Source organism: Podarcis raffonei, chromosome 7 (genome assembly GCF_027172205.1).
Source record: "Podarcis raffonei isolate rPodRaf1 chromosome 7, rPodRaf1.pri, whole genome shotgun sequence".
NCBI lineage: Eukaryota > Metazoa > Chordata > Lepidosauria > Squamata > Lacertidae > Podarcis > Podarcis raffonei.
This window is the reverse complement of record NC_070608.1, coordinates 12,094,932-12,105,000: the sequence shown is the minus strand read 5'-3', so window position 1 is coordinate 12,105,000 and position 10,069 is coordinate 12,094,932. Positions and strand designations below refer to the sequence as shown.

Below are 10,069 nucleotides of genomic sequence, written 5' to 3'. Positions count from 1 at the left end.
CGCGCACTCTGGCTTCCATCACGGTGTCCTGTTGCACCAGAAGCGGTTTGGTCATGCTGGCAACATGATCTGGAAAGCTGTCTGTGGACAAACGCCAGCTCCCTCGGCCTGAAAGTGAGATGAGCGCCACAACCCTTTGACTTTGACTGGACTTAACTGTCCAAGGGTCCTTCACCTTTTCCTTTTACCTTATGGTAGGCTGGCAAAGTTCTAGGAGACTAAGTTTAGGAAAGAAAATACCTTTTTAAGAGAGAGAAAAAGAAAGAGAGAAGGTGTTCAGATAGAAGTTTAGGAGCTGACCAGCTGAAGGATGGATTCCCCAACATACTAAAGCAACCTTTGCTAACCATCCAAGGTATAAATGTTTGCAAACAGCTTTTCGAAGCTTTGCAATCGAGTGGATAGAAAATCTCATTGTCATATCAAGGATGAAAACCTCGAGGTAATTTATACAGTGAAATAAGCCCAGGCACAAAGGTTTATTAAAGGTGGTAATCATAGGATCATATGAGTTGGAAAAGACCCTGAGGATCATCCAGTCCAACCACCTGAAATGCAGGAATATGCAGCTGTCCCTTGCAGGGATCGAACCTGCAACCTTGATGTTATCAGCACCACGCTCTAACCAGCTGAGCTAAGTTCCAAAGAAAGCAATTAGGAACGTCTAACGTGCTGCTTTGGTTTCAAGGGGACTTTGTTATGACTAACTTTCTCTGGAACAGAGCAGCGCACATTAAGGCTGCAATCCTATGCTTACCTGGGAGTAAGCAGCACCCAATACATCAACACTTATTTCTGAGAAAACACACACAGGACCCAGTTCCATGGGGGTTCATTTTTAAAGCTCAGGGACCTAGCAAAAAGCTACTGACCACAGGCCTCTCAACAACACTGGTAAAACAAATCACACTTAGAAAAATGAAAGCCGTTTTTTATTGTTGTCTCCACAGCCAATCATTTGACACGAACATGCATACGTAATTTGGCTACGCACACACCACTTTTCTTTTTAAACGTTAGTTATTAAACATACAACAGACATCCTTACAAAAATGAGTCAAAATGCAAACTTAACTTTTTAAAACAAACAGTTTTACTCATTTATTTATTTTTTTTCTTAAAAAAAACCTTTGTGTGTTGGGTACCATTTGTACAAACACAGTTAATTTAAACAAATCTGCTCTTAAGTTTCCTCATGGTTGCACATAAAAAAGCTGCAATACAAAATGAAGTCACTGAGAGTTTCTTTCTTTCTTTTTAAATAGCAGAAATAGGCAGTTTCGCCATGCACAAGAAGCAATATTAAATATTAGTTTTTCAAAAAAAGAAAAAAAACCACGTTTAAAAATATTTAGTTCAAGTCACAGAACTTTCTCCAGTCCAGAGAAATCCAAAATGCAGAATTAGCTGCCACAGAATGGCCATTCTGAAAGGCAAAATAAAAAATAAAATAAAAAAATCACCTCCCAGGGTTGATAAAATTTTCGATGATTTTGGCACAGAAAAAGAAGTTATCAGCTTACTCAAGAACAAGAATGTGATTTTTTTTTTAATGGAGAAGACAAGAAGAGGAGAAAAATCAAAAGCAAGACTGAACAAGATAGTAGTTGCAATCACTTAAAAAAAAGAAAAAAGATCTGTGCATCTCCGTCATTGCAGAATACTGTTTACAGCAGAGCATAATCTCCAGGTAACTGTTATTGCAACATAGATTTAATTTGCTTCGAGGTAGTCTCATCATTCAAATGTTTTGTTGTGTACCTAAAAAGGAAAAATAAAAGTGTGTAAAAACCATGCACTCTATGATTCTATGGCCTTGTACATCTCTGACAGTCTGATCCTTAAAAAAGACTATTTTGGGAATAAGAGGGCATTCCTGGGGCAGTGCAGTGGAGGGAAGCTCTGGGCTGGGTGTTCCTGCTGAATCCCTGTGTACGTAGGCATTTGAAAAATTCTAAAATGCTGTACCTGCCTTCACACTGTGCCAGTGGTCCTTATTTACCAGTGCTAACCACTGTTTTCCAAGAAAGAAGAGTTGGCACTTACAGTGATTCCACGTTCAAAAGCTAGATACCTGAGAGCATTTAGAAGGCCTTCTACACTGTTTGGAGGCTGATCTTTGAGAACTTTGATGCATCCTTTCATCTGGAAATCAATACAAAAGGGTTTGGGGAGACAGGAAACACACGTTAATTTACAACAAACCGGCGTTGGACATAACCATGACACAACTTGCAATTTCACTTTTCAGAAAGGATCCAGCCCCTCATGTCAATACGATTAGCTCAATCAGTGGGACAGCAATGACTTTAAAAACAACAGCCCTCGAAGGAAGCCAAGGCAGCCATAGATACACTCCCCATGATTCATAGAAATAGCATTTTCACACAAGTGCAGCCTAGCTGGCATAACATGGGAACTTGCACTGAATCATCCGCATCATATTTATTGACATGCAGATGTGCTAAAAAATACATATTTTAAAAATGACTATCTTCTGTGTTTCCTTCTTGCCTGCACCCCACCCAGCTGGCCCACCACAAGGAAGCGTAATTCACTCAGCCCCAGAACTTACATCAATTTTTGACGTTTTAGCGAACGCGCCTACTGGATGCACGTGGTCATAGAGAATGATGACGCCCACCATCACCCTCAGACAGAACGATACCGTTTGCTCGTTGGTGAACCTGCTTCTGTATTCCCTGGGATTTTAACAAAGACACAGCAGTAAACACTTGATTATCCAAAGCTGAATTCTAAATTAATAATAATAATAATAATAATAATAATAATAATTTATTTATACCCTAATAATTTATTTATACCACTCTGGGCGATTTCCAAAAAAACACTAAAATACAATAACCTATTAAACATTGAAAGCTTCCCTAAACAGGGCTGCCTTCAGATGTTTTCTAAAAGTTTGGTAGTTATTTTTCACTTTGACATCTGGTGGGAGGGCGTTCCACAGGGCGGGTGCCACTACCGAGAAGGCCCTCTGCCTGGTTCCCTGTAACTTGGCTTCTCGCAGCGAGGGAACCGCCAGAAGGCCCTCGGCACTGGACCTCAGTGTCCAGGCAGAATGATGGGGGTGGAGACGCTCCTTCAGGCATACTGGGCCGAGGCTGTTTAGGGCTTTAAAGGTCAACACCAACACTTTGAATTGTGCTCGGAAACGTACTGGGAGCCAGTGTAGGTCTTTCAGGACCAGTGTTATATGGTCTTGGCGGCCGCTCCCAGTAACCAGTCTAGTCGTCGCATTCTGGATTAGTTGTAGTTTCCGGGTCACCTTCCAAGTTTAAAATTTTAACTGATGTAAAAGAAAGAGGTGGATTTGCCCTGCCAGACCTCAAACTGTATTATGAATCAGCAGCATTTTGCTGGTTAAAAGACTGGCTGCTTCTTGAGAACACAGACATTCTGGATTTAGAAGGTTTCAATAATGTTTTTGGGTGGCATGCATATTTGTGGTACGACAAGGTTAAAGCATATAAGGCATTTAAAAACCATATTGTCAGGAAAGCTCTGTTTAATGTCTGGACAAGATATAAAGATTTGCTGGAAAGCAAAACCCCGAGGTGGTTGTCACCTATGGAAGCTAAGTCTCAGAAAAAGCTCAATATGGAGGCCAAATGGCCAAAATATTGGGAAATTTTGGAGCAAGAAGGTGACAGACTGAAACTGCAGAGTTTTGAGAAATTAAAAGACAAAGTGCGAGATTGGCTTCATTATTATCAAATAAGAGAGGCCTACAATTTGGACAAAAAAATTGGCTTCCAGGTGGAGAAATCAAAATTGGAAACAGAACTGTTAGAACCAAAAACTAAGATTTTGTCAAAGATGTATAACTTGCTGTTAAAATGGAATACACAGGATGAAACGGTTAAATCAGCGATGATTAAATGGGCGCAGGACATAGGTCATAACATTATGTTTGCTGACTGGGAGCAGTTGTGGACCACCGGTATGAAGTTTACGGCATGCATTGCCTTAAAGGAGAATATTATGAAAATGATTTACAGGTGGTACATGACCCCAGTCAAGCTTGCAAAAATTTATCACCTGCCTGACAATAAGTGTTGGAAATGTAAAGAAGCTGAGGGAACATTCTTTCACCTTTGGTGGACGTGCCCAAGGGTTAAGGCTTACTGGGAAACGATATATAATGAACTGAAGAAGGTATTTAAATTTACCTTTCCTAAGAAACCAGAGGCCTTCCTTTTGGGCATAGTTGGCCAACGGGTGCCAAAGAAAGATAGAACATTTTTTATGTATGCAACAACAGCAGCAAGAATACTTCTTGCCAAGTATTGGAAGACACAAGATCTACCCACCGTGGAAGAATGGCAGATGCAAGTGATTGACTACATGGAGATGGCTGAAATGACTGGCAGAATCCGTGACCAGGGAGAAGAATTGATGGAACAGGACTGGGAAAAGTTTAAGGACTATTTACAAAAATACTGCAAAATGTTTGAGTGTTAACATGATGTGGGAAGTGAAGGTAACAGGGCTTGTGGGATTTGGTTAAATGTGAATGAAAAGAAGAATGTTAAAAAGGAGAAGGGGGTTATGAACAGAATAAAATTATGTCATAGTATATAAGATGAGGAATGGGCTAAAATAATGAAAATTTGGGACATAATAATTAGAAGAATATAATTTAAGCATGGTTTGAATAAGGGTTTGAACTTGCTGAATTTGATTGGAATAAAGAGGAACACAAAAAAGGGAGATGTGAGGAGGTCAGGACAGAGGGGGATGGAATTTTGTAATTTTTTTAAAAAGTGGATTTTTCTCTTTTCTTTTTTTTCTTTTTTCGTTATATATTTTTGTTTTTTTGTTTTTTCTGTGAGCTTTATTTAATGGAATGATCTATGTGAAATGATGAACTTTTTGATTTGTAAAACTTTAATAAACATTTATTTAAAAAAAAACAAAGGTATCCCCACATAGAGCACATTGCAGTAGTCCAAGCGAGAGATAACTAGAGCAAGTGTCTCAGCGGAATGCCATCCCCAAAAGTAACAGCCTTCTCAGGGTAAAGTTTCTTCCTTCCCAACTGCAAATCCTGAAGCCTGGTGCTGGGGTTTCGTTCCTACCTTTCCCTAACAGCGCAACACGCCTTGCTAAAACCACCCGCGATATCTGGCTGCACAATAACCATTTGTGGCAGGTTAGGGTGATCAAGCACTGGGGGTCAACCCTGGAAAAGAGGCTCAAGATGCAGGCAAAGTACGCTCCAGGTTCTTATATCTTCCTGATTTATGCATGAGATCAAACCATTTCCCAAAGCGTACAGATGCCTTCCGATACATTTCGGTGTTGAAATATTAAAAAGAACTGTTCCCGCAAGAACTAGCAATCTGGCGCACGTCCAGCTTAATCTGAAAAAGGCGCTACAAAACTGGAAGTGTCGAGACCTCTCAGAGAAAGCACCCTATCTGTCATCTCAAAGGAGCACTATCAATAGCAGCCACTTCTGTGGAAGAAAGTAAAATGCACTTGGGAGACTGTTACGGCAGGAATCGCTTCTCCACAGCCCACCCTGTGGGGCACAGGCTCCTTCCCTGACCCTAAACGGACCATAACATCTGGGTCAGATGTGTTCAGTCAGGAAAATGGCATGGTCCAATTCACTCCTTGCTCTGCATGATGCACCGTCTTCAATGACCAAGACTCTCCACCCCCTTCCCTCCTCTATCTGCCATATTACAAAAGTTTCTTACTAGTTCAAAACGACTGCAGTCCTGCACTTGGGTACATATCAGAAAGGAACTACCAGGTTCTTATCTTATTTTTCCTTAATTCTAGGTTCTGGTTTTCCTCAAATTGTTTATACCTTCGGCAAATTAACTCTGAATTTGTGACTTACTATCTATGGCTTATCGTGATCAGAGTATGATTCCTTCTTAGTGTTTGAAACTTCTCAGTAAAAAACAAAGAGGCTTTGCTTAGGGAGATGCCCATGTTTGTCAAATAAATAAAATGGTGTTTTGATTAAAAGTTATGTCTGAAGTAGCCTCGGTACTTACGGGGTTTCCAGCATAACTCGGCAAACGCTGGCCATGGTGCTTAAGCAGTCTGTGGTGTTCTCTATAGGCAAATTTTTGTTCTGTAATTGGCATAAGAAATACATAGTTACTGTAATACAAGCAGCAACCCAATTTTTCCAAGTAGGACTGAGAATGTCTCCTGTTCAAACCCTGGAGAACCACTACCTACTGGCGTAGATCAGTGTTTCTCTAACTTGCTGGACTACAACTCCCATCATCCCTGACCGCTGGTCCTGCTAGGTAGGGATGATGGGAGTTGTAGTCCAACAACAGCTGGGGACCCAAGCTTGAGAAACACTGATCGTGTTGAGAGTAATATTCTTCCCCTTGGTGGAGAAGCTTCAGTGACAATAGTTTTAGGAGCCAAGTGCAAAAGGCAGACAAGCTGTTGTGGGGTAGGGAGGGAGCAGACTTTAGCTGAGCATTACTGAGTTGTATTGAGATGCTGCCATCTATGACGAGTCACAAGATTTACTGAATAAAATTCCAAAGCCTCTCTCCTGTAACTAAATCAATTCTACAGCCCTTAACACCTTCAAATCACACTGCTGACACGTGAAATTCAACATTAAGATGCACCCAAAAGTCTGTAACACGGAGTCTCGTTAGCAGTGCAAGCCAGTCTTACGCAACAAACTTGCATTTTCCACAGTTTTCCTAACAAGGAGGTCTATTCACGCACATACCTCTGAAACGAATTTTGTCGTGGCATCGCTTAAGGTTTTCAACATTGGCGTTGCTTCGGCATAAAATAAAGACATTCTGTTGGCCAATTCGTTATTTACTTCATTTTCTCCTTCTGCCTACCAAAGTATAAAATTTTAAAAAATCACAATCTTCACTGGTTTTGAATAAACAGCGTAAGTGGTACAAGGGTCACATAGAAATACCTTCTTCACTTCTACAGAAGGGTACTTACTGGAACGTTATTGATCCTCATACGACTCAAGGTTCTTCTGTAGTAGCTGAAGTCATTCTGAATTGCAGGATTCGTCATCTAGAAAGGGGGGGGGGGAGGATGTATTGGTGACAAGTGCACATCATACCCTAACTCGTTCTGAAGGGGCCAGGGATTTCAGTTCTGTGAAGACCTGGGAAATGAGGCCAGCATCTTGAGGTCCTGCACTGAAGTGGTGGTCTAGGGCAGGATCCTAAATATTATTTTGTCAAGGCAGAATCCTGCATAACTAGGCTATTAAATATCCAGAATACTACAGAACACATGTGATTTCATGTATGTTGCCTAATACAGTAATATGGAATAGGTAGCAGCCGAATCGGGCAAGCATTAGTTGCCGCTGTTAGCAGGACAGGTAGCTCTGCCTGGATACTTATAGATATGGCCATACTGTCCCTGCATGGAGAACCTCCAGCATTTTGTGCCAGTATGAGGAATGGGTAATTGGACTAAGATGCTCCTCTGTTCTGGTCCAGTAGTGTTCTTCTTATGTCCTTAGTGAAGTGACGAGCTTGAACAATCAGTAAGATCAGGGTTAACAGTCCTTGGCTGCCATCCAGGAGCAAAAATGGAAAGGGATTTCCATATTTGTTTACAGCAACATCGGATCAATGGACAAACAAGCACTGTGCAACACTGTAACACGGATCAGAGCTGCTTTGCGACCGTTCAGTTTGGACAAGCGCTATGTGGGGATAATTCTGGACTTACCTTCAGCTCATCAAAACGAAGTGTGAAATGAAGGATTTCCGCAAACTGTTTTGCAAGAGCCTGCTCTCGCTCCAGGTGCTGCGTGGGAGAATATGGAGTGCTTGTCAGAGCCCCAAGAAGACCTCGTAATGCAGCTTCTGCACGCAAGAACAAGGGGGACAGTTACATAAAACAGTGTGAATGTGTTGAACGTCCTGTCGTTCTGGATGATTACAAAAGCAGGCCACAATCGAGGCGTTATAAAATCCTAGGTGCCAGTGGACTACCCCCCAAAAAGGAGAGTCCTTCAACCTTCCTCAAAAGCAGTTTGTATCGGTGCCAAGATACATTAGACTAGAAATTACAAACAACAAAAAACAAACCCAGCAAATTAGCAGTAAATGTCAACATTTCTGTGTAGGTAGTAAATTAGCAATACAAGTCATTAGCACTAATATCAACAAATTTGACCATGCTAAAATAGTTAACACCGTGGGATCCTGGCCTTAATTACATGGTAGATCATAGAATAATATGGAGCAAATCAATCAATTAGTTACTACTGACACTTACCAAGTCTTTGAGAAAATTCATAGAATTTCTTTAGTTTGCCCACTAGAGGGACAACCGCACCCCATGCCTTCTCCTGGAGCCTCTCATCAGAGGGGTGCTGTATTGCCTGGAACAATTAAACACAAGCAAGGATGTTTGCGTTATAATAATGTTTGCTTTACAGTATAGTTTCCTCTACATTTAAATCATATATGGGACAACCAAGCCATAAGACGACAAAACAGAGACATTGTTCTGTGTGACCATGCACATTCCCTAGAGCAGTGTTTCCCAACCTTGGGCCTCCAGCTGTTTTTGAACTACAATTCCCATCATCCCTGACCACTGGTCTTGCTAGCTAGGGATGATGGGAGTTGTAGGCCAAAAACATCTGGAGGCCCAAGGTTGGGAAACAGTGCCCTAGAGGAGCTCGGGGAGAAAAAAAAAGCCTAGGTGAAGCTCTCGCAGTACACAAGTCTCACTCTCATGTCAATAGCCTGCAGCCTGGAGAACGAGGATCACCTCATTGCAAAGGCAAGAGCGGGGGGAAGAAGGGAAATTGCACTGCTGATTAATGAGACTCGTACTATTGTCAGATCATTCTTCCACCAACTGGCAGCTGCTCCCCAAGGTCTCAGGGCAGAGGTCTCTCCCAGACATGGTGCCTGATATCCTTTTAACATGAGATGCCAAGGGCTGAATCTGGAGCCTTCTGTGTGCAGTTTTCATGTTCCACTGCTGAGCAATGGTGCAGCCCAAGCTTCCTGCACGACTACATGTCATGCAACAATATCAGAAGAATGTCAGGCACTCTCTGGGTGACGGATTCCCCCCGGAACTAAATATTACAGATGGGATACCCTGAAATAGAATTGTGGCGCCAAGGAAAGAAAATGTGGGTGTTGGTGCAACAAGTGAGAAACATTCACACTGCATGTTTGCAATATAAATCTGATTATCCGGAAAGGGTCCAAAATGACCTCTGTTTCAGGGCTGCCGAGAGGGCAGTGAAAACAAGATAGTAAAAATTACTTGCACACAGAGCATACTATTAAAAGTTATAGAGACTCTGGCAGAAACTGAACCTTTAACTGATCTGTATTAAGGTCATATGGGACGGTGGCGCTGTGGGTTAAACCACAGAGCCTAGGACTTGCCAATCAGAAGGTCGGTGGTTCGAATCCCCGCGACAGGGTGAGCTCCCGTTGCTCGGTCCCTGCTCCTGCCCTCCTAGCAGTTCGAAAGCATGTCAAAGTGCAAGTAGATAAATAGGTACCGCTCTGGCGGGAAGGTAAACGGCATTTCCATGCGCTGCTCTGGTTCGCCAGAAGCGGCTTAGTCATGCTGGCCACATGACCCGGAAGCTGTATGCCGGCTCCCTCGGCCAATAAAGCAAGATGAGTGCCACAACCCCAGAGTCGGTTATGACTGGACCTAATGGTCAGGGGTCCCTTTACCTTTATTAAAGTCATAATCACTAATGCAAAGTATGATACGTAGCATCACTAAATTGATTACAAAATACTCCATCCAATTATGCTTTTTACCTCTCGTATTTCATGACCGGCTCCTCTGTATGACTGCAAGTCTTCCAGGATTCCTTCTGCATCCTTTAACACTACATTTACCTGATTATAAATTTCTTTTTCTGATTCTGTAGGTTGAGCATCTAAACAACAGGACAGCATATTAAGTCATATTTGTAGTTACGCAATTTTCAAATATAAACATGTTGAATGTGCTTGAATATACTCCTGAAAATAGTATTTAAATATATATACATGGTTTGGGTTTCTTTTTCCTATCAAAATAT

General features: G+C 41.8%; 1 protein-coding gene across 5 annotated transcripts in view; it reads right to left on the bottom strand.

Moving 5' to 3' along the window:
• Positions 1-915: 915 nt before the first annotated feature.
• The window catches only part of CYRIB (CYFIP related Rac1 interactor B), a 70,378-nt gene continuing 61,224 nt past the window's right edge, over positions 916-10,069 (bottom strand). For 4 of the 5 annotated variants that reach the window (XM_053395305.1, XM_053395303.1, XM_053395304.1 and 1 more), the window contains 9 exons: positions 9,804-9,925; positions 8,278-8,383; positions 7,726-7,862; positions 6,976-7,053; positions 6,743-6,859; positions 6,036-6,115; positions 2,576-2,702; positions 2,075-2,145; positions 916-1,761 (listed from right to left, as the gene is read on the bottom strand). In XM_053395305.1, the coding sequence (XP_053251280.1) occupies positions 1,698-1,761; positions 2,075-2,145; positions 2,576-2,702; positions 6,036-6,115; positions 6,743-6,859; positions 6,976-7,053; positions 7,726-7,862; positions 8,278-8,383; positions 9,804-9,925 (902 nt within the window). In that variant the 3' untranslated portion in view covers positions 916-1,697. Of the gene's footprint in view, positions 1,762-2,046; positions 2,146-2,575; positions 2,703-6,035; positions 6,116-6,742; positions 6,860-6,975; positions 7,054-7,725; positions 7,863-8,277; positions 8,384-9,803; positions 9,926-10,069 lie in introns of all 5 variants that reach the window. The other variant, XM_053395301.1, reaches the window with a different exon arrangement.